The sequence below is a fragment of the Vanellus vanellus genome (genome assembly GCF_965231255.1).
Source record: "Vanellus vanellus genome assembly, chromosome: 5".
Lineage (NCBI taxonomy): Eukaryota > Metazoa > Chordata > Aves > Charadriiformes > Charadriidae > Vanellus > Vanellus vanellus.
In genome coordinates this window covers 26,293,021-26,317,756 of record NC_138910.1, presented here as the reverse complement: position 1 = coordinate 26,317,756, position 24,736 = coordinate 26,293,021, and the positions used below count along the sequence as shown (strand labels likewise).

General features: G+C 36.6%; 1 protein-coding gene across 1 annotated transcript in view; it reads right to left on the bottom strand.

Annotated features, from left to right (window-relative positions):
* Positions 1 to 24,736, bottom strand: part of AGPS (alkylglycerone phosphate synthase) — a gene marked incomplete at its 5' end in the record, with an annotated part of 57,546 nt that overhangs the window by 10,103 nt on the left and 22,707 nt on the right. The window contains 13 exons of the mRNA XM_082484498.1: positions 1,371 to 1,470; positions 1,908 to 1,997; positions 3,411 to 3,472; positions 4,455 to 4,524; positions 6,158 to 6,270; positions 9,150 to 9,226; positions 11,274 to 11,325; positions 13,916 to 14,043; positions 14,473 to 14,581; positions 16,671 to 16,796; positions 20,087 to 20,167; positions 22,346 to 22,425; positions 24,271 to 24,342. Coding sequence (XP_082340624.1) covers positions 1,371 to 1,470; positions 1,908 to 1,997; positions 3,411 to 3,472; positions 4,455 to 4,524; positions 6,158 to 6,270; positions 9,150 to 9,226; positions 11,274 to 11,325; positions 13,916 to 14,043; positions 14,473 to 14,581; positions 16,671 to 16,796; positions 20,087 to 20,167; positions 22,346 to 22,425; positions 24,271 to 24,342 — 1,160 coding nt within the window. The remainder of the gene's footprint in view (positions 1 to 1,370; positions 1,471 to 1,907; positions 1,998 to 3,410; positions 3,473 to 4,454; positions 4,525 to 6,157; positions 6,271 to 9,149; positions 9,227 to 11,273; positions 11,326 to 13,915; positions 14,044 to 14,472; positions 14,582 to 16,670; positions 16,797 to 20,086; positions 20,168 to 22,345; positions 22,426 to 24,270; positions 24,343 to 24,736) is intronic.

The following is a 24,736-nucleotide window of genomic DNA, read 5'->3' as shown; positions in this document are numbered from 1 at the left end:
GTTTAGACCCAGATCTCTAAGATTCTAGTCAAGGAAGTGAGGTACACCTGACAACTCCTTCATGGGTGAAGTTTGTGGCAGAAAACAAAATCTAGATTTTTGTTAAGTAGTATTTGAATACTTTCAAGCTCTAGAATTTTCTTTCCAATCCAGCTCTGATTATGAATAGTTAGACAGCTTAGCAGGCTGTAACAAAGAAAGCTTTCCTAAGCACAGGCACTAAGTGTTTTTTTAAAAAGCGTACTTTTTTTAGGAATAATGTATGTAACCATACCTATGCAGTTAAGAGATTTTTTTCAGTCTACCATAGTGTGCATGTACTTGTACTCACTTTTTTCAGGTTAAATTTAGTCACCTACAACAGAACACATGCATCCAGGTGATCGTGCTCCTAACTAATTCCAATAAATCAATATCCAAGTATTAATAAAGTTTCATTAAATAAGAACTCAAGTATTACATTCTCCAGTGTCATAGATTCAACAGTACAGAAGCCTCGGAACTTGTAGGTAAAACTTCACATCTGCTTGCCAAGTTAAAGAGAAAATTCTAAAGAATAAGCATAAGCAGAATGATATCCTAGTTATAACATACAGACTATTTCTGCACAGTCCTATTAGCAACTTCCTGTTGCTGAAGCTTTAGCATATGAACCAAAAGGTAGGATGAAAACCAGTCTGGCCACAGTCCTATGTCTAAGTATTACACCTTCAAGGTAACAAAGATATTAGTTTCCCCTAACAGGTAAGTACAGCATTTCACCAGCTAAAGTGTTAAACCAGAGAGTTATTCCAGAGCTTTTTGGTAAATATTGAAGCAGCTCACAATTAGCCTAACACAGATGACTTAAACAAGCATTTATCTAGGCCTAGGCAAAAATAGCCATAGCAGTTAATTCTCTGAAATAGCATGACAGAGACCCTCACATTCATTATCCCCTACATGCAGCACTATTAATAAAGTATGGTCTTGATAGTTTTACGATGTATTTTAAAGACTAATTGCTTATTAGGTGAAAGAAGTAGCTTTGTAAATAATGGATCTAAGGAAGTCTTGTTTCCCATGGATTCGGGTTCTATAATTGATAGTTTCTGCCATCAAAGAACCAACTCCAGTTCAAGCTTTCCTGTACTTTAGTAATGTGTTCATTTACTGATGTCTAAAATACTCACCTTGCAGTCTTCCCTCTACTTGGTGCACCTCTTTCCCTAGCTACTAATGATCAAAGCTTTACAGACAGACTGTTGTGGTCTTTTCTGCAAAATTCAGTTTGGCCAATGGGTTCACTATATTGTATACAGGACATCAGCTTCCCCCCTTCCCCCCCCCCCCCCCCCCCCGCCCTTAACTATTATTCTTATATACATTACCTCAATTTCTTCATAGACATGAATAGGATCACTAATTCCTCTGTAGTTAAAGGCAAAGTAGAAGTAGACACATGCACCTGCATCATAAGTCTGTGTCACCCTGTTGAAGAGAACTGCATTACAAACAAAGCTTTATGGTATTAATCCAGCTACTATGTGACATTACACAATTTATAAGGTTACTTATTTAAAAGGGTAGCATTTTTTTTCTCAATAGTTTTGTATCCTTTTTACTCATAGTTCATGAGTGACTCAATGCTATGACTCAGTTGAAGCTCTGAAATAAGTTGTTACACTTAACTTGTGCATATAAGCAAGAACAAGTTTCAAGACTAATCAAGTGTTACTAATCCCTTGAACTACTCATTTTTACTTGTAATCCACTTGCAGGTTAACGAGGAAGGTCAAGACTACTAATGTTTGTAATGCCATTAATAGACGTGCTTTACCTACTACCTAGCAAGTTTAATGACCTCTTCCTTAGTTCTCTTACTAATCAAAGATTCAAGAGAAGCGATTAAGTTGTGCGTGCCTTACCTGCAGGTGCAAAGAGGAGCAAACTGAACACCCTTTTCCTTACATTCTCTTACTATCCTTTCCTTTACATTCCTACAAAGGTCCAAAACCCTGCAACAGAAAACACATTAAAATATAAAATGTTAGTATATGATTTTACACAACTTCCTAAAAAACAAAACTTCAGCTTTGCTAATTTTTTAAAAAGTGTAATCTAATAAAACAGAAGATTGTCTTCTAGAACCAATTTTAAGCAGCTTAGATTTTTTAAATTTTTTTCCAGGGCAGACTCAGGAGGTGCAAGCAAATTTCGAACTGAAAGAAATCACTGCTTTTTCAAATGACCATTTCTTTAGTTATATATTCTCCAATGATGGTCTGCAATGCTATACTATACAATCCAGACATAAAACTACTTTGCAGATTGACAGAGATAATACAAGAGAAACTTATCCATTTAGTGAATAAGCAAGTAAAGCTAACTATTTTATTCAACTATCTTCAACCAATCAGTTACCTTGCTCCTGACTGATTTAAGGAAATTATACAGTTCAAGTCAAAGTGAAGTTTTTTTAAAGCATTTGCTTTGGTGAGGACAATTTCAAATACTTTAAATTCTTTGATAAAAAAGGTCATTCTCTCCTGAAATGAGGGAGAGGCAAAAAAAAAAAAGGTGACTAAGCAGTTCGCATACTTCAAGAGGTATAAAGCCAAAGTAAACTTAACAGCAATTTTGCTTTAAAATTGTCCTCAATTTTCTGCCACCCATTTAAGATACTATGCCAATCTTCAAAGCAGAGGCTGAAACTTAACATTGCCAGTAAACTCAAGCTGGCAAGCCTGTATCCTTGCTATTAAGTCACAGTTTGCACACTTCCCACTTTGCATGAAATGCTGTAAAGCTTTGATTCAAATCACTTAATATCCTGCATAAGAGGTTTCTGGCTTACCAAATAGACAGAACCATCCAAAATTATTTTACATATTAAACTGTTGTAGTCAAGTGTTTTTCAACCATAGCTAACAATTCTTTTTCCTAAGCTTACTTTATCTTGGGCAAAAGTCATCTTTTCAGTTCTTTCATTTCCCTGCGTTACTGGGTGCCCAAACCATGACACTGGGGAAAGAAAAAGCTTCAGCAATTTTTACCTTCACTACAAACTTTTCTGTTTGAAATTCACTGCTGATCCCACACGTGGCTGCTCATCACACAATACAATACAACCATTGTCCAGCCTCCTAAACTGGGCAATTTCAAGTCCTGAATTTTTTACAATAAGCTAACCTAAGTAGAAATATTACTGAATGCTTGTCTATATTGCATTTACAAAATCCTGATATGTAATTTACTAGCAACTTTAGCAAAAACACATAGGTACAAGATTTGAGGCATATGAGGGAGCCTCCAATACACATAAGGTCTAAATTAAATTAAGTTTCCCCATGAGCAAGCATGAGTTATGAGTAATTTGAATGAAATCAAGTACAAGTTTTAAGCAATTCTAAAGAATAATCACAGTTTACCTATCCCAAGGAACAGATGTTTCAAATGATTCTCCTATTACATAGTAATCCAGGCCCAGATCCTAATAAACAGAGAAAGGAAATTATCAGTAACATTCAGCATCAACATCTGGGATTCTAGTGTATGCTACACAGCTAACAGTTGAGCAACTTTAGTTTGTATGAGAAAAATAGAAACTCTATTTGGCAAAACCACCTATCTGTCCCAGTGATACTAGTTTATAAGTATGGAAATAGGGTAGCTCTTCAAAGACACAGATGACAAACATTTTGATGTCATGGCTATAGTGAGACAACTTGTCAGATGGTCAGTATGCCCCACTGTATCACTATTGCATCAAGCCAAGAGCTCCACTGTACTAACCAATATAATACTTAATAGAAATATTTATTTGGAATGCAATTCCTATCTAGGTAGAATAAAGACAAACATTTTGCCTGTTTTACATATAGCCTGCTGAAATAAAGGGAAATTCAGTGATTTGTCCCTGACTAAAAAGCCAAATGAAATCCAGCACTCAGGATGTGCATACTATTCTGAAAAAAAAGACAAACACAACCAAACACACCCAAACTCTAAAACAGTAAGATTCATAAGAACAGTTGCAGCAGTTCAGACTAAAGGCCATGTGTCCTGGAATTCTGATTTGAACCACAGCCATAAGCAGATGTCCAAAGAGTAAGAGCTGAGTGAGCACATGAGTACTTCAAGTACTGTACCAGCCTCCAATTATATTCAACCTGTAGATTTATGTCTTATCTGATTTATTTAGTAACTGCTAGTGGATGCTTCCACCTAATTTTCTCTACCCTTTATTAGAAACTATTTTCTTAAAAAGTGCATAAAGTAATGCTTTTACGGTGTTTTGCAGGTAAAGTTTCATCAGTAAACACTAGTCAAAAATGGGAGAGAGAATCTCTGGGCGAAGTTTGAGATATCATCCAAGGCAACCTGCATTTAGATTTCAGACAAAGCATCTTCAAAGAGACATCTGTTTTGTTATATTAACAGAATTTTCAGCAGGCAGACAAAAGGTGACCTACCCGAAGGTAAGCGATGACAAATGTCAGCATATATCCTCTCTGTCCATTATCTTCTCCTGCAGCCAAGCCACTGCAATTAACAAGAATTTAATTAACTTTGCTGGAAAGCAGTCACTGGTTTCCAAGATGAATTAAAAAAATAATACTTTAACATATGTACAAGTTTAGCCGTCTCTAAGCTGTGTTACAGTAGTTGCTAGTAGGGTCTTTTCTTCACTACAAATGAGAAGTTACTTCAAGACCAGACCTTTAACTGTTTGCATTTCTCTTTTCATTCCATAATCTGAAGAGAGATGAACGATTACAAAACATTTGATGCAGATCTTAAACTAACAGTCTTCAAACATCATGAAAGAGCAGGGGAAACAGAACTAGACATACATCCTTGACATTCATTTACAGGGATATAGGTAACTACGTTTCTAAGCATGTTGGATTTGTGCACTTGTATGTTCACAGGTCATGAGAGCAAGACTTAAGACCCCAAAAAGCACTAAAAGGAAAAATGAAGCCTTGCTTTCACTAATCTATCAAGTTAGGAGCATTATGAAAGCCTTTGGTTTTAGCTATTGGTTTCTAAGAGCAAGAGAGTGCTATGTATCTGTAATCAGTCTTCCTAGAAGTTTCTATAAATCTGAGGGGTGTGTGGGGAAAAAAAAAAAAAAAAAAAATCAGACATCCTGAAGGACAGAAAGAATCTCAGACCATTAAACAGTTTAGCATTTTATACCAGGTTAAACTATTAAACACTTAGCTAATAGCCTTAACTGAGCAGGACAGACAGCACCACCTCGTAACAGACAGGTTCCCCCCCTTATCAATACACCATCTTGAAATACCAAAATACAAGAGGATTTACAGTTGAAGCCTTTTCTTGCATACAACATTAAACTAACTAAAATACTCTTTAAGATTAAAAGCAATGTTATTCTTATCATTGAATGTTAGCAAGCTGCTCACGTGAAATTCCACTTTCATAAGTGGTAGAACAAAAGCACAAATTTCAGAAAGGCTAAACCAATATTTACATACATTTGAATAGTTGAGACCACTATACTAGCAATAACTTAAAAATGTAACTTGACAAGAATACTTTTTTAAGTGATGGTTTCATCAAGCACACTTAATCAAAGCAGAAGGACAGAAACTACCTGATCATTACTCAGCCTGCCACTCCAATGTATGTTTTCTGTTCCTTTGTAAGAATAGAAAACAGTCTGTAGGACAGAAATTCACTGCATTCCTTTAACTAAACACAAACTCGCCTTTTAAACAAGCTTCTTATATTCATATGCTCACATCAATTCTGCAGAGATTTAATATCACCCTTATGATTTTGTCTTCCCCTTGTGTAGCTATAGGAGAGTCTAGGATTGCAAAACAAGCAGCTTCCTTGCCTATAAGCAATTACAAGGGCTAGTTTCCATTTTAATAACACGAATTCCATATTTAGTCAAATACCTACTTTTCTGCAATACACAGACAACTATAGTTTTTGAGTAAAGTTACCTATTAAGAGTTAGCACAAACCATATTTACCAAGGGTAAATAGGAAACATTCAGTAACTAATTGATTATTACTACTTCAAACTAGTAAACTGAGAACATATCCATACAGTAATCACTACAAAAATATGGGAAACCTATTTTTTTCCTGGACAGTTAACTCCCAGCTTCATATGAAAGAGTTTTGAAAAGCATACCCAAACTTGGTGGCAATATCATAGACTTGCTTTTCATGCTGAAGAACCTTCTCTCTGTCACCCTCAAAGAGCAACGTAGCTACACACAGTATGTTGGGATCAAATCCTTTAAACTGCAAATAGAGAAAATTTTGTATTATGTCATAGCCTATGTGGCAGAACACAAGCAACAAAATTTTACTTTTCAAATATACAGCAAGTGCTCTGGTTAATAAGTGGTGTTGCAACTAAGAGGAAAGATTAGGAAAAAGTATCTTTCAAGAATCTACTCCCAAAATAGTCAAGTTTTTCCTTGACAGGACAAACATTCACAAGTCCACTGAAATAACAGATTATTTTTGTCACCTTTTTTCTTCTGTTAAAGAGCATGATAGACATAACAGCTATCTAACTATGCTGGCAAAAGAGCAGGTCTTAAATGCTTTGCCCAATAGAAAGACATTTATATTCTATCAAGCTATTCCTGTATTGAAGCAGGAAGATGACTGTGACGACCATAAACATCACTGCTCTCAAAACACTTCTATCAGCAGTGTGCCACAGAAAACCTCTATGCTGGGAAAAGCACTATGGAAAGAAAATAACTTCTAAACTTGTGGCAGGGAGCATATCCCAGTGGAAATAGGTAGAAAACTATTACAGATTTAATAGTAGTGCAGTCAGGCTGTCTGTATAGCTTTGTTTCAGAGGTAACATTCAGGAGTCATAGCTACACAACTGGTTCAAAAAGTAAGAGCCTTACTTTCTACATACCTTTTTTATTATTAATTACCTTCAGTGAATGACCACTACTAAGCAGGTTTCAGAAAGAATGGAGTTGAACATAAAGTTGCAACAAAGTTTCATGACTTTTTCCACAGTTAAAAGGATAAAAGTTTATTATTTAAAACAACGTGCCATTCTTGATATGTATATTGACCAGCAACTATTTTTTAAAGCCTTTCACTTTCCAGCAGCATTCATCTCTTCCAGTCTCTATTCTGCTTGTGGTAACTTGTTATTAAGTACGAAGCAAGATTACTTGAATTTACATTAATAGTTGAGAGTTCAAACTCATCCTTTATGCACAACAGCTATGTTGGGAAAAATTTTAGTTAGTTGCTATTCCTTTTATTATTCCCTTAACAAATAGATTAACAGTACTGGAAATTAACTGAAGGTACCAAGACAATCCAAGAAAAAACAGCAAGGAGGCAGAGTATCTTGGGATAGCTCAGTCCTCCAGCCAACGAGCTCAAAACTGTACAGTGGTTCCCCAGTAAAAGACATCCAAATTAGTATTTCTGAAAAGGATATTGCATCCTACCACCCCAACAAAACACCACCACAAAGACTACTGCAAAACAGAATATATTTCCCTGGGCAAAGGATCTGTCTTATCCATTAGTTCTACAAAAACACCATTGCTAACAAACAGAAAGAAATATTGTTACTACAGTGATAAACTCCAAGCACAGGAATAAAGGTCTATTAAGATGCTATCTACTGTCCCTTCTCATTCTAGAGCCATTTGTGTTTCATCTAGTATAAATCCTTTCATCTATTCTGCCATCTTTTGGCTGTAATGCTCAGGTAACACCTTACAGTTCTCTTTAAGAGGCATTGGAGGAACTAGCTACAGTGTGACTTAGTAGACAAACAATACCTAGTGAACATTCCCAAACTACATGGAGGATTAAACCAGAAAGACTTTAACTGATTCTCACTTAAGAGAATAGGAACAAACAACTAACACTTCATTCTTTTATTGAATGAAGTAGTCTGATGTGTTCTGTATCCTGATGACAGGGTCATTAAACTTGCTCCTTTCTCTACTCTTACCTCCCGTCCCAGCTGGGAGTTTCTCTAAAGCAGCAGTTGCTCATATACACCAGGAGACTGAGCCTTCACATAAAAGGTCTACATTGATCACCAACCTGGAATCTCTGCATCAGTATTACATAGTAGTTCTCCACAAGTTTTTTTTCTTCTGCCAAGCTGGCAGAATTGGTATACAACATCCCAACAAGCAGAGACGCTTGTTGCCAACTACAGAAGCAGTAGATATTGCCAACTATGCTGTCAGTTTGAAACAATCCATCTTGTTGCCACAACTTTTACTTCTTTAGATATTCCTGCACTACAGTAGATAGCCCAAAAATTATTTTGCCTTCCCTCCCTATCTTAAACCTAATACATATTCCCCAGCAAAAGAAATCCCTGGACATATTTTCTACTTCAGTACCACAGGAAAAAGCAGCAGAATCAATACTAGCCACTGTCTCTCAAATAAGTCCACTCCTTGAAGACAATCAAGATTATCAGATCAGAATGGAATGTTTACCTCCTCCTCTAACAGTTATCTAAATCCAGGATGATGCAATCTTCTACATTTGAATACCCATATTTACAGAAACTATCGTTAGCTAATTTGGAGGAAGAGTCGGTAACAAAATAGAGTATTTCATACAAAAGCCTAGGTGAAGTCATTTTAGCAACAGATAATTCTGGATAAAAAGGGTATTCATTGGGACGAGTTCCAGAAAGACAAAAAACCCAAACAATTTATATGGGCAATTCAAGACAAATATCTTTAAGTTCTCCAAAAATTCTAGTTCACTGTAATAACAGGGTAGATTGTGCCTTGACAAAACCTGGGAAGAAGAAAAGATAGTAAAGTGTTAGCCTTGCTCCATAAGTATTAACTGATGATTAGTGGTCTGCAAGTTACACAAATTGGTTCCAGTCTTGCTCTGTCACTGACTCATTGTTTGACGAGGCACATTAATTTCATCTACAGATATGACCAGCGAGAACAGCTCTCACAGAATAACTCCTCAAACAGATAATCTCATTTTGGATTAAGCCACCTTGAGAATCTCCAGTTAACTGATACTACAGTGTAGGATCTGTTACCCTCAAACTCAGATGCATTAGAGACCACATACCAAAAGATCTTGAATTTTACAAATTGCATGCAAAATTCTAAACAGTATTAAACCCCAAAAGTTACCTTTGTGATGTAGAATTTTTTCAGTCCATCCAAAAACGATGTGAAAATGGAAGCAACTTGTGGTTTAAGAGCATGACCTTTGGCAAAAAGCAGGAAAAGGTGTGTTAAAGCAAGCAGTGCTCTTCGAATTCCTACTTCGATGAGCAAATAAAAAAATAGCTTAGTAGTTGCAAGAATCACTTGGAGCACTTTGACTATCATAATTAAAGAGGCTTCTCATTTAAAAGTTGATTTAGGAAAAGGTTTTTATTAGTTTTTTTTTTTTAAAGGCATACATACAACTATGCACAAATATTTCATTTGTCCCCAATTAAGGCTGCCCAAATTTATATCTTCACAAGTATATGGTACATGGAAAATTTAAAAATAGCTATTCATTAGTTTTTACTCTACAAAACTAAGCAAAATTAGTGACCTTCTTAGAAGTTGTGCCAAAACCAGTGAAACCAATAGCCAAAAAAAGGTGCAAGTTGGGAGTTAAGCAATTTTTTCCTTAACGGTTATGTCACTTGTGCAAAATTTTCTACATAAAGCTAGTAATTGCTTCCTTAATCACATACGGGGAATTAAAATTACCAGGATATATAAACGGTGTCTTGGAGTCTGTTAAATTAACATCTCTGCCTCAGGACTGGGTTTAATTGAGATGAAAATCTTTTACTGTTTGTTCCATTGTTTTCAGTCACAAGCAAGTTCTGAACTCCCATTACTGCTTCACTTTAACAGCTTTGCATCTGGCCTATGTGCTGTGAGCCCAATTCATAAACAAAGTTATGCACCATTTACATGATACTTCCTTCTAAAATACTTTAGAAAGTACTCCCTCCTGGATAAAGCATGAACTTCAGCAACTGAATACTCTCCTTCCCTCTTCAGTAAAGAGGGACTCTCCCTGCAGATTCGAATAAACCCCAGAAGTACACCTCCAAGCACACTTAAGTAAACACACAAAAAAGCACCAGATAAGAGGACATTAATTTATTAAGCCACAATCTGTAAAAGCTACTGGATTTAAGTCTACTTAATAACGACAAGAAGACTCTATACTGACACCCCTGAAACTATGCTTTACAGGTGACTATATAAGCTGCAGCCTTAGATCAAAGCTAAAAAGTAGACGGATGATTTATTCAGTGTTGGGTTTAAAGCTTGTAATTGGTCAAACTTCTTCCCAATTAAAAAGAAAGAAAAATGTATCTGCCTTCTGTTGTACATGTCCTGTCACTCTTGCGTTATACTATTTCTCTCAAAGCAAGCAGCAAGGTTTGCTGGGCTCTCAGGTCTTACAGATCCCAATTTCCTTGGTTTGAAAAAAAATAAAGAGTTTAACTTTTTCAACACCACCATATTAATGCTATTTGAAATCAAGATTCATCACTGAAGCTTCTGTCCAAAAGAAGTTTCAGAAATTCTGATTTGTTCAAGTAGTATTAAAATAGAGGATTTCAAAGTCAGTCACACTTTGCATTTTCGTCTTCTGGGTACAATCAAAATAGCAGTCGCAGCAAGACCTTCACGTTCTGTGAGCTATTAGCTTTTGGGTAGTGGAACTTTAGGTTCTTCTCAAAAGTGTCTTGAGCCAGAACACGTTTCACCAGATTTCCTACAGTTTAAAATGACAGCTTTCCCCGAGTGCTCAAAAATGACTTTTCTCTATGTTTGACATTGTCTTTATTTAGTTATTTCAACTAGTTTAAATTTCATAAAATCTGTGTGTTCTATTCGCATACAGTTATAGCATTTACTGAGCTTCTTTTAAAACAGGCAGCTCACTTTGGACAAGTATGTCATTGCCGCTCTCCCACCCAAACAATAATTGCCACATCGGAATATTTTTGAAAAACCTGCTACTTCTAAAGAATCTGTAGACCACTTGTGATGCTTATATGAAGTTTAAAGCATGTCTCTTTACTGACTGTTATAGTTGATACTGTTTTCCCAGAGACAAAGACAGGCTTCTGTTTCTGGAAGTATACATAACTGCATGATCTGGAGTTTGAACTTCAGAGTTTGTCTTCTGTAGCTAGTTTCGAGCAAAAGAATTACCACCTAAAACAGACTTAACCTACTAAAAATCAAACCCCTTGGAAGCAGATACTTGTCCAAGAAGATCTACATACTTACCAAACTGAAACTGTGCATTGTCAACAAGGCGAATTGATGCAGGAGCACATCTCTTGGGGGCAAAGTTATGGGAATGAAAGGGAAGAAGAATAAAAAGATTATGTACAGTTTTAATTAAATTCATGACAATCAAATTTTCATTTAAAAATAGCATACAAGAAAGCACACTTTGATACCAGAGACCTATGGCCATCCTCATCATTGAAAAGGGGTGAATATAAGCTTGTTTTCACTTGAACAGCAACATGTATTGGGTATGTCTGCATATATTGCATTGAGAATTTTCAGTTTAACCTCAAGCCAACACAGGAATAGACCAAAGATCTTTGACCTTCAAGTATTGAGTGTTTTTCCTAAATTACCATAATGCAGTAAAGATACCATACTTGATTAGATTATCAAACTTATGTTGCTGTGTAATCAAAGACATACATACATATCTATTGAGAAGTTTAACTGTTGTGGGCTAACCCTGGCAGGTAGCTAAGTGCTACATAGCTGTTTACTCACTCCCTCCCAGAGGGAAAAGGGAGAAAATCAGAACAGCAAAAGTGGGAAAACTCATGGGTTGAGATGAAGACAGTTTAATAAGCAAAATGGGAAAAAACCCACCAAACAGTGATGCAAAGGCAATCAATTACCACCAGCCAACAAAATACCCAGCCAGTCCCCAAGCAATGGCAAGCCCTGAAGAACTCCCCCCTCCTGTTTTATTTCTGACCATGATGTTATATGGCACAGAATATCCCTTTGGTCAATTCGGGTCAGCTGTCCTGACTGCATTCCCTCCCAGCCTCTTGTCTGCTCCCAACCTACTTGCTAGTGGGAGAAGAGTGAGAAACAGAGCACCTTGACACTGTGTATGCACTGTTCAGCAATAGCTAATGCATTGGTGTGTTAACATTGTTTTGGTCACAAGTACAAAACATAGCAACACACAGCTGCTATGAAGGAAATTAACTCCATCCCAACCACACCCAATACACTAATGCTCTGCCATCAGACTGCAGTTAAAATCCATATCTAGGTCCAGTCTAGATTCTGCACTGTACAGAAATCTGAAAACCAATAAGAATAGCTGCCTTCAATTAGGCAAGCTTCTGGTCATATCTATGCCTACATTGTGCAACCTGTGATGGCCACATCCAATTATACTGAAATGTATGGCCAGAGGAATATGACAAAGCCTGAATTTTAGGCTAGTCTTCATCCAATCACACCGATATGGAAGTACTCCTTTATCACTTGATTTGACATGTTCACCCTCCATACCATTAATATATACTGGGTCATACAATAGAAGAACGAACATGAACTAAGCTCACCATGCAGGCTGACAGAAGGCTGGATGAGTGGTTTTAAATGACATCAACCCACCCACAACCTGCAGGTTGGTTATTGTTGAAGTAGACCAATACAGACAAACAGCTTTTCAGATAGCAATCATTGTAGTAACTACTAAGATTGATGCGAGGGACAAAAGAAGAGAGGAATAAGTAGTTCAGGCTCAAGTAAGCAGTGAAACAGCAGCAGCAGCAACAGAAGCTTAGAAATGGAGCAATACTAAGTGGCTAATAGTGCCTTTTTTTCCTCTTCTAACTAAGCTCATAGCTAGGGAAAAGACACTAGTTCCTTAACTTCAAATGTTGATAAGCCATATGATTAAGCATTCCCAGTCTGCTTAGGTACCTTTAACAGGAAGAACAAGCACTAGCAGTAGAAGCACAACAGAAGAACTGGCAAGTGCTGCTGACTAGCATATACATGTCATTCACATACCAGTTCGAACATCTGGCTTGGAACATTAAGTCATTAATTTAGACCAATCACTGGAAAAAATGTAAAGCTGTGTTTAGTTTGGCATTAATTAAAACATTTCTGAAAGCACTTCCCCAATTCAGGGTATATTCCACCATTCATAGACAAGATTTATGTTTTGCACAGAGCAAAGAAAAGTTAGTCTAAGATCATGAAGAAAGAGGCTAGTCAGTGTAAGATTTGCCTGGAAGTATAGCCATGAGGAAAAAGCATTACACAATTAGGATACCCATGTCCGAGTTTTGCTACCTGAAACCATCTGACCGCACCATTCAGAAGGCTCTATTTAAATACTAAAGTGTAAGCACAATGCTACCTCAAAACATCCAACTCACTTGAGCATGTCACTGTGCTTCAGGAAGTGTTTTCTAAACACAGGCCATATCCTTCCATTGCATGACTTTTGTTCCTTTGCCACTTCAGAGCTATAAATTCAATTGCCTTTTACTTGTATGCTGTAACTTAATTCCTTTAAATACTGGTCCCTTTTACATAGTCCTGAATTAGTCTGAGGATAAAGCTCTCCATTGAAGGAGATGCAAAGCCAAATTTTCTGTGCTGAGATATGCAAGTAAGTCCCACTGCAAAAAAAAAAAGCCATCAAAAGGCACATCCACAATTTGCCTCAGAATATCTAGCAAATTCAGAACATGCTCAATCCTCAATTGCCTAATTTCCAAAAGCCTTATGGACTATATACACTTAACAAGGTTCACATATCTCAAATCCTTGGTTATCAATTGCCAGAAATACTAGAGCATCAGCACACCCCTAGTGCTAGAATCTGTGTTCTTGAGTGAACTCAACACCCAGCTTTTCTTTACCTGCTTTGCCACTTCCCTTAAGCAGGCCACCCCTCGTTCAAAGTTGGGGAAGACCACAGAGCCATACTTCTGGTATTCAGGGACTGGGCGAATCTTTATCGTAACTTCAGTAACCACACCAAGAGTTCCTTCAAGAAAAAAGAAAAGCCAAGTAGAGTGTTGCAAGATGTACTTCTTACAACTTATGCAACTTAACAACTGTCTACCAGGAGGTTGTAAGTTAATATAAATCAGAAATCCCAAAAATTCAGTATTGCTGTAGTAGGCGATTTATCCCTGACTATTTAGGTGGTGAATTGTTACAAGATATCCTCTATATCTTGACATTTGTTACTAGACTTGTAGGCTAACTCCACAGATGTGTTTTAAGCACTGTTGAGAGTTGCTTAACTTCAGTCCTAATTAAGGTCTCAATGTATTATCCCAACACAAAAAATTCGTACCTGCATAACGCCACCCATAGACACACTGGAAGCCACAGCATTAAAGATGCTCAAATCATCTAGCCATTACAGAAGCTGAGTTAAGATGCAGTCATGTGAAATCAGTGTTTATACCTTCAGATCCCATAATGAAGTGATGGATATCAGGTCCTGTTGACATGCGAGGTACTTGACAGTTTTTTTCTACTATTCCTCTAGGAGTTACCATTTTTATATGAATTACCTGTTTAAACAATATGCAATGACTATAAATACTAGCATTAAGCACAGATTTTTTGTATGATACTTATTTTCAACAAAGTGTATCAAGTTTAATATACATTTCAGCTTTATAGACTTTAGACATTCTGTAGGCAGCACCAAGAACTTTTGGGATAACCTGAGGACTATTACCAACAATTATTTCTAACACAGCAAACCATCTGCCCACGCAACACTGTTTCTAGTTCTATGCCAAATCAAATCAGCCATTTGCTACAGACAGACAGTACTAGTTAAAACTGTTGTTTCTTTGTGTAGACAGTACTTTACAAGTACTAGGATTTTAATCCAGAATATACATAGGACTTCAGAGTAAAAAGGTAAGGGTTTAAATTTGCCTAAGTTTCCTCAAACCAGGACACCTTAGAACTGCTGTTTGATAAAGTCAATATAATTCAGTCATCAGTTGCTACATAAATATTTCTATTAGGAAGACAGACAAAGTTTTGTGAAATAGATTATCAATATTAAACCTGCCATAAGACTGATATGTAAGGCTAGAAGTTTGGGGGTTTTTAAAAATATTTTTCAGTGTTACTGCTTCCAGCTTTGTTCATCCACATGCAATACAGAGCCCAGATTTTTTTTTTAATCCTTTATTGAATTATTTTATACTAAGGAAGTATGGGGTTTATGGTTTTTTGTGAAGCCTTTAAGTGAAGCAAAATTACTGGATTTCAACTAATAGCTTTAAAACTTTCAAGTACAGGTAGCCAAGTAATTTTCATCCTGCTCTGAGTTGTTCAAGAATTTCACTATATGCATTTTATGAACTGTTGATTCTGCAATAAGTGGATTTTAGGCAGCTTATATAACACACCATTTCTAGATATAAAGTTTCCTCAGAAGGTAAATACTTCCCTGAAACCTTCTCACTGTGGCATTTTGAAACTCACGAACTGTTCTGAATCAATTTGCAATCCTATTTCCTCCTAATGAAAATTTCAGAAGCTGTTTTAGCCTGCAGTTATGCTTGCATGACAGAAAAGCCTTCTGCTTCACATCTCCCAGTACAAGCAAAACCATACCATTCAGTAATATTTCAGGCAGTAGGGGACAGGTGACACTAAGTGCTACTAGTCTTAGTTCAGCCAGGCCTACTGAATAAAACCTGTGTAGTCCTGCCAAGATCAGCCACTGATAGTAAAGTGTTACATCTGTGCACAGAACAAACACGCCTGTGAACTATGAGCTGATGAAAAAGCCTGAGGTGATGGGGATACATTACCTAGGGTGTGCTGCAGGAAATAAGGAACAACCCAGATGTGTGGAAGAGCTATTGTACAAACTACAAGAGAAAGCTGGAAGTTTGAAGCAATAAGGTAGGCAGTCTGAATAGTGATTATTTAACTTCAACATATTCAATACATTTGTTATAATTCAAATTGTTATACTTCAAATCAAAAAACATGCTTTTAAAAAAAAAACAAGTTACCTCAGTTAATATAAAGATGAACCATTTAAATACTTAAAACAGATTCAAGAATAAAATATCACCACTCCCAGTCCGTTGCTTCCTTTCTCGGGGTTCCTACAGACCATGTGGTGGCATCAGATTCCACCATTTTGCATCCACACCGTCAATTAGATTAGCCCACTGATTTGAAAAAACTACTAGCCCAGTGGGAGGCAGGAAGGTGGAAAGACATAGCTTGCTGTCAGTTAGATGACCCAGCCAGACAACTTCAGGAACACACAACAGGTTGGAAAGAACATGGGCCTTTCGGAATCACCCTAGAAGTTTGACAGGACTGTTAGAATGGATTAATACAAAGCAGAAAACGGTGGAAAAAGGTACCAGAGTCAGGACAGGGTAACAATTCCTTAAGCTAGCCAGTGAGAGCCAAAATGAAACTGTTTGATCAGTGATAAGGATTATTGGTACTAATAACAAAAGCAAGCAAAAAAGCATTTCAGTCAAAATCTGATGCCAGAACTATATCACTTAAGAGAACCACAATTTACTATCTTTTCCCTCTCATTGCAAGTCATTACAAAAGTTAAAACTCCTAACAGAATAATTAATTAGAAAAAGTATTAGAAGTATTTACCAGATCTTCAATGTTTCCATAGATGTTTTTTTTCATGCCTGATGCTCGTGTTGCTACCCATCCTCCTAGTGAACTGAACTCCATGGAGTCTGGTTCATGGCCTGTACAGAAGCCACTTTCAGCAAGCTAAAGGAATGAGAAGATACATTCTACAGAGCCTGCATTTGCTTAGTACTCCAAATCTCAATATTCTACAGTTGCTTTTCTAAAAAAAAAAAAAAAAAACACCACACACAACCAACAACACATATCCTGACCACACACCCATTTATTCAGGTACAAGTTTTGTCTTTGAAATGTAAATGAAATGCAAATTGATTCTGCTTCTACTGTGCAGACACTGCTACATATCAACCTATAGTTTTAAAATATGGGGGAGGAATATTAAGACCTCTGTTGTTTATAAGAAGGTGTGAATTCAAATACATATGGAAAAAATTATACCTAAGTAACTGCCAACTTTGCACAAATGCTGCCAATAAATAAGGCACTTAATCTCTTGTTCTTTCTATCCTAATATGATATGCAGCAGGTCTGCAGAAAATGCGAGCAAATTGCCTGTACTTAATTCTCTCAAGGAGTGATGTGTTTTAATATACAGCCATCTGGTTGGGCTTCCTGTATGCAACACGGTCAACTATTTGTGATGCAGATCATGCATTCCTGTACATTAAGTAGTCACTTGTTTCTCATTTTTCTGTATTAGCTTGGCTTTGCCATCTGCACAGCACCTGAGGTTGATTGGATGCACTCAGAATCACACCAAAGCTCTCGGACAGGAAGAATTAAAGACCCAACAGTTTCACATTAAGTGATAACTGTGTTAGTGCATTGAGATGATCAATTTGCACTGACCAACTGATAACAATCCAGTTGGACATAGGTATTTAAGTATAAAGTGGATCATTAACTATGTTCTGCTGTAAAAAGTAGCTCTAACTTAAAATGATTGAAAGTCACTTCTACATAGTGTCTATGGCAATTCATCTAGCTCATGGTCTTCTCAAACCAGAGAAGCTTGTGGCTTTAGATGCTTACTGGTCATATATTAGGGAAGGGTTGGAGGCTGCACACTCCTCATTCCCCAAGACAACAAGAAAGTTACTTCAGTCACAACTTACCAGTTTCTAAAAGTTGTATAAACACAAGCACAGCAGAGACCATGCTTTGAAAGCTTGTAACTGACTCTGCATGTACAAAGCACTTGGCCTGAACTCCTTGAATCCTGTTGTATGAACAGCATGTGCTAAGAGCACTTACAGGACAGGGGAGAGAGAGAATGGTATGTACTTTGCAGATGCAAGAGGCAGCATCATCCAGAAAATATGAGCACATACCAGCTTTTCCTATAGAATCACAATCTGCATGATAATGCTTATCACAAAAAACAGTATCAAATATTGTTCTAGCTTCATTATCCTTTTGTCACCTTTAGTCCTCATCTATCAGCTATTATTCCATATTCTGTTCTGACAAAAACAAGTAACTCAGGCTTCTCTATAGAGCCCACTAATAGCTGGTGTTCTCATCCCACAGAAAATAGTGTCTTAATCACCCTAGAGTCACTAGCTAAGACAGACACACGAGTAAAGTGTATATTGATTTTGAATGCCCCGTTATTTAACAAGAGTTAGGCTGTGATATAACAGGTATTCCAAATCTGATATTTGTTTAGAATTTGGCTCTTTGTTCAGAATTTTAGCTACTGTTATAAAGTTGATGATATCTGTAAGTGAGATAACCTAAGGAACTTCAGCACCCAAAAAATGAGGAACACAGTAAGAGGCACCAAACCTCTTCACTGCAACATAATTGCTAGATAATGCTGGTAAAGTCTTTTAAGGCAACAGAAGTTGGATTAGCCTCCAATCCAAAGCTTACTTAATACTAGCAAGCTGCAAATCTAAAAAACCTTTTAAACAGTTTCCTTTGCACAATCCAAATGTATATCTGCATTCTACCTGTACTTCAATGGAAGTCTGCATTGTTATTAACTATAATATTAAGTCATAGTTATGCTCAGTTTGTACTACACAAGACAAGCACAACTTGGAGTCCTAGCTTTAATCACATCCCATTTACTAGTAGTACAGGAATTCCAGTATACATAAGAAAGTGTATATATATTTTAAAATAATCTCTTACATAGATGATCTGATTTTGTATTCCTTGCACATTGAAAGAATTGCACATAAGTCCTCATGTGCTCAGTCACTCCATGCACTAAAATCTTTGTATGAATACTAGTTTATATTCAATATTGAACAAATTGACAACAAGTCTCTTTTCATTGTCAAAAGCTTGATTGAAAAAAGTTTATCAAAAATATTCAAAAAGAGTAACTGCAACAGTAGTATTTCAGCTCAGGAGAGCTATAAGCAGCAAGGGAGTATTTCCCTTGCTCTAAGTGAAAGGAATAGTGGCATTTAAAGGATAGGTAGTAGCGAAATATCTAACTACTACCCTAGAAAAATGTCATTTAAATGCAGAGAATATTCTCTTTCCATTTTAATTCCAAGATTAAAAGAAACAGATCTGGAAAGGTTAAAATATTACATCAAATAACAGGAAAAATAAGAGGCAGGAAAGGCAATCTTTCTCATCATTAAACAGCTGTTAGTCAAGTACAACAAGTTTTCCTCTAAAAAGTGGTCTGGAAAAAAATTGTTCGAAAAACCCTTCAAATCTCTGCACATTTGTAAAGTGCATTTAGGCACTAAGAAAAGTTTAGACAACATCTAGCTAACAAACAAGTCCTAGAATTTTTTTTTTAAATAAGCAGAACTGCACATTCTGAAGAAAAGTAGCAAACGTCCACAACTTGCTTGATTATAGAGAAGCACCAAGAAATAGGGTGCCATAGCTCATCTGATAAACTGCAATTAAGAGCCACTAAAGGTCACTTAGAAGTGAAGCCAATCTAATTTTCCACTGGACTCCTGTTTTGGGCAATTCTCCATTCTTTCTGCTACTCTCCTGTAGCTGGCCTTAAGAAGCAGCAACAACTGCAAATCTGTTATATTGTTTAACCTTTCCAAGGAAACTATCTCTGGCCAAAATGACTAAAACACACATCACACAATGACAAGATGAACTTTTCCTGGTAAATGGTACCAAGTTTCATGCCTTACAACCACAAGGGTGTACCTGAGATCTGAAACAGAAAGCATAACGTTACATCCCATGAATAGTAAGTTTGTTACTGTAATCACATTTTCTGGCTAGAGTTAAAAATAAAATGGTCAAATACAGCATTCAATGCGTGGCTATGAACCATATTGCATATAATGCTTACCACACCAGTCCACATGAAAACACACAAGAATTAAGCTGGAATTCAATGATTTAGACAAGACATGAGGAACAGCTATGAAAAAGTATGGTGAAATACTAGATGCTTAACAAGTAGAAAATACCTGTTTTTCCAGATCTTGTCCAACAATGCCTGCTTCCACACAAGCTGTTAAGTTTTTCTCATCTATCCAGAGAATCCGATTCTGTTGAAAAGCCAATCAAAACTAAGACTCAGTGTTAAAGATTTTTGTTTATTTTCTTCCCTAATGTTATAAGATCAACAAGCTTGGTCATACACTTTACTATTAATACAACTCCAGTTATTACAGCAGTGGAAGCTGAGCACCCTCAAACAGCTACACAAGAGGTTACAGTTTATTAAGTCACCCCTATAAGAGAGTAACATACTTGTTAATCAATTTATACTAGGAATGTTTACAGAAACAATGCAGAAAAGCCATAAAGAAAAAAAAGTCAAAATAAAGAATAAAGTCAAAATTCTTACAGAAGTTAAGCAATACAGCGATTTTCACAATTAACATGACCAAAGGTGCCTGAATCTGACTACCTGGACATTAAGTATACCTCAGAAAAGTATTCTTAAACATACTCCATGGGTTAAATAGAATGCATTCAGTTATTCCAGTTCAGCTCTTGGATTTTGACACAGTAAGCTAGAAGCAAGATATGCTACAGGATGTCAAAGCATGTACCTACTTTAGAAATTTAAGATACTTGGAAGGATTATACCATTTTATCTGGTGAGACTCACTGTCCCATCAGCATATTCTACTAAACAGGAAAAGAAATAAACACTGAGATACATGATGCACTAAGCATGATTGTCAATGAGGACAATCAACTTGAAGGGGTAACTTAAATATGGTTTTAGCTTTGTTTATAGTAAGGACACCACAGAAGCTTCAGCTTCCGCTCTTCATTCTTAAGTACACTTTTGGTGTACTTCTATAATTGTGTATTAATACTGTATAGAAGGAGAACAGCTCTAACTTCCCTTTGCCTTGATTTTTCAAATGACAGAAGTGTGGACATCTTGTAGTCCAACTTAAACTATGCTTTAAAGCAATTGTCTACCCTCCCAACACCTGGGATAACTAATTACTCAAAGACAGCTATTTCAGCTCCTTTCAGACACCTTCGATTTCAACATAAACTGCTTAACTGATCTAAGATGCTTATGTAAATCAGTTTTTATGCAATAGAGACCCTACATATAAGATGAAGATACCTATTAAAATAGTAAAGCTTAGCCAATCATCTTAACTGTTCTGAGACACCCAGGTTTTGACAATGCTGCTTTTTACCTTAATGCCCTTATTTTCCCTCCTCATTAATGATTACAAGATTGGCTGGCAGAGTCATTCAAGACACATGAAAGTGGTCTGTTTTCTGACTTGGTGTGTACTTGCATATCTAGCTGACACAAAAGCATAATAACAGTTAACCACATTCCTTTCCCACCCAAACCAGAGAAAAATCAAAGCTGTGGATCAATGAGTTCAAATGAAGGCCTGAGCCAGTACTGTACTCTTTGGATTACACTCCATATAGACATCCAAAGAGTTTCCTTCAACATGCAACTGCTATTTTTACAGAAAAGATCACTTTGTAGCCCAACACACTGAGAAACAACAAATTTAACTGAAGCCCCACTGACTGAGTAGACAAAGCAGAGCCAAAACCCAGGTCTTACCTTCAAGGCTAAAGCAGTTAAGCTCAGCAGGTGCTCAGAAGCAGTAGAGCCTTACAAAGATACAGAGCTGTTTCTGAAGCATCTCATTACTACAGTCATAAAACTATCATTTAAGAAGTATAGAGGTCCTTCATAATGGAAGGATGAAAGCTAGCACTACATTTTATAGAACTTCATTTCTAGACTGCCATAAAGCTACAAACTTCATATTCTCAAGATGCTATCTACAAAAATTCTAGGGTTTTTTCTTTAAAGTTAATCCTTCAAGTTGATTTATAGATATCAGGTCACCTTACCAACCTTTAAGTATTTTTACATCTACAAAAACTAGAAAAGTTTGGAACAACAACTTCTTCCTAGCCTTTCATTTAACTTCAAAGTTCCAGTATAGAAGAATAGTAGCTTCCTCTGAATTTCACTTAAAGCTGCTATAAGAAGGCTTAACAGTGATTTTTCTTATTAAACACATACAGGTCATATTAAGTAGTACAGGGCTAACATCAGCAAAATACACTTAAAGTGAAGGAATATCAATTTAACCATGCACGGTACAGATTAATACTTCCACTCCTACTTTGTTCTTGCAAAGAAACATCATTCTTTAGTGATCACTATTTAAATTATCCTATGGTTCCTTTGAAAAAAAAAAAAAAGTGGGAAGACATACCATTTGTGATGTATCCAGCGAAACAATTGTTCTTTTTTCTTCTTCAGGACATTCAAGGGCACTAGAGACACTCGTCCCTCCTGCAAATACAGGAGTGACACTGGGATCATGAAATTTTCAGGTAGCTTTTCTTCACGTACCATCCCTCTCTCCCTCCTTTCTGATATTGAACTTTATTATAAAGTAAGATCACTGAAGTTAACTGTTTGAGGTTAGTGATTAGCTTTTTAAGGCTGTCCCTTCTCCCAAACTTGAGTTTCACAATGCTTTAACAGCACTTGATAACAGACCATGAAATTCTGTGACCATCTCAGCTGCATTGGTTAAGTCCAGAATAGAGTTTTAAAACAAGAAAGGATAAGAATAAAAAAGCCATCCAAGAAACAGAGATAGATTCTATATATTATTTTGAGATCACCATGGAAGCCACTACACTTCTACCTAGAAAGCTGGTTTAAGAAGTCTACCTAGTACAGGAATTCAATACTTATCTGAAAGCAAGAAACTGAAAGTGTATTACTATAAAAAAAAATTGATAAAACCAAATGTCAAACTTCTCCAGAGTTTTCTGCTGTATCTATATAGGATGTCACAGAACAGCCTCCAAGACAACTTTGGCTTCTCAAAGACTACAAAAGCCATAGGGAAAGAGACTAGGATGCTAAAGAGATCCACAGCAAGCTACCAGAAGAACAACCATGGCAAGTAGAGACAGTGCCAACTAACAAAATACTCTCCAAGAGCAGTAAAGCCCATCACCTTTGTTTCCAACGATAGTAAAGTTGGCATTTTCCTTACATACCAACCCCTATAGTAATAACTCCAGAAGCTGATCGTAGTTCAGTATAAACTGACTTGGAAAATAATCTGAAGATCTTTCTGTATCCTGGTCGGTGAACAAGAAATATTCAATATTGCTGCTTTCAGCTACACAGATTTACTGGTACCAAAAGTGACTTGCAGCAGTCTTACAGCATTCCAGATGTATCTGATAAGGGTGAGAGCGTTTTAGGGAGAAACCAGATCCATTAGTTTGGTATTGTCTTCAAGTGACATGCTCATCTTCTCAAACAGTTAATGTCCTTCCTACAAGAGCTATACTCCTACAGCATAAGAAAGTATCAAGTAAAACACAGATTTATCCCACAGAATTAAGAGTTCGACAAAAAGCTTCCCACAGAACGAGCTCATGGAAGCCAACATCCTGCATTCCCTGAGCTCTAAGGCAAAACAAGGTAGCTTGCCGCTTTTTCAGCGGGCTTAGAGGAAAAAGCATCCATGACTAAAAAAAAAAAAAAAAAACCACAAAAAAACTGAAATCCTTTAGAAATTCTTTAGGCTGAGAAGTACACAGATTATACAGGCCTTTACCTGTACTCTGTACCTGGAACATTTCCTGAAACCCCCTTGTCACAGGGGTCTCTACCTTAACTTTCAAACTGAATATTTAAGAGGAAACTAGAATTATGGTTAACAATTCCGCAGTACAGGTGTCTGACCACAATCCTCTCTGGATGTATGAGAGTCAACAGTACAACAAAAAAATCCTCATTTATAAATATTTGTGGGAACAGAGCACAAGTAACTTGTCCAAAAACATGATACCTCTAACAGATATTTCAATCTCTTGACATTTCCTAAAAGACTTCCAAGGCACAGAGGTAGATTTCAGCTTCATATAATCACTCCTCTTGCAAATTCAATATTCAAGGTGTTGACATACTTTTAATGACTTCCACTAAATTGACCATAGCAGTTTTTAACACTGCAAGATCATAAAAAAATTAAGATCACAAAACACTATTAAAAAAATAATCTAACTATTGAATTATTGGTACATTATATTACTATGATCCTATATTTAAATTGAATTCAAGTAGAATACATTTTGACCAGTAACGTTAAAGAGATTTGATAACACTTACCACCAAACGGTATTATGCAGAGATTGTGTTTGCAGGCTAATTCCACAATTTTAACTACGTCTTCATGGCAAACTAAAAGTCCAAAGAGTTTAAAAAAAAACAAAAAACAACAACAACAACAGGATTTGTGCTTAGTAATAAATATTACAGTCTGAATAAGCAGCAGCTCCTTTTCTGATACCAGCAAGGAAGATATTTCAGAGTTAGGCACTAAATAAAAGCTGAGCTCAGAAGTACCAGGAGTTCCAGAGTAAAGTTTAGACCTGGAACAATTCTATGTTTGCAGAACTACAGCCTTAGTCTCCTGCTCCACTCATGGATTGAGACCTCCTGCAAATTCTCAGGGCAAGATGGGCCACCAAAACAGTTAACAATTAATCCAGGTATTTTGGAGAACAAATAAAGTCTTTATTGAAAGCAGGCTCCCCAATTTATTTTGGGTGAGAAATAAGTCTCTTCTGAGAGC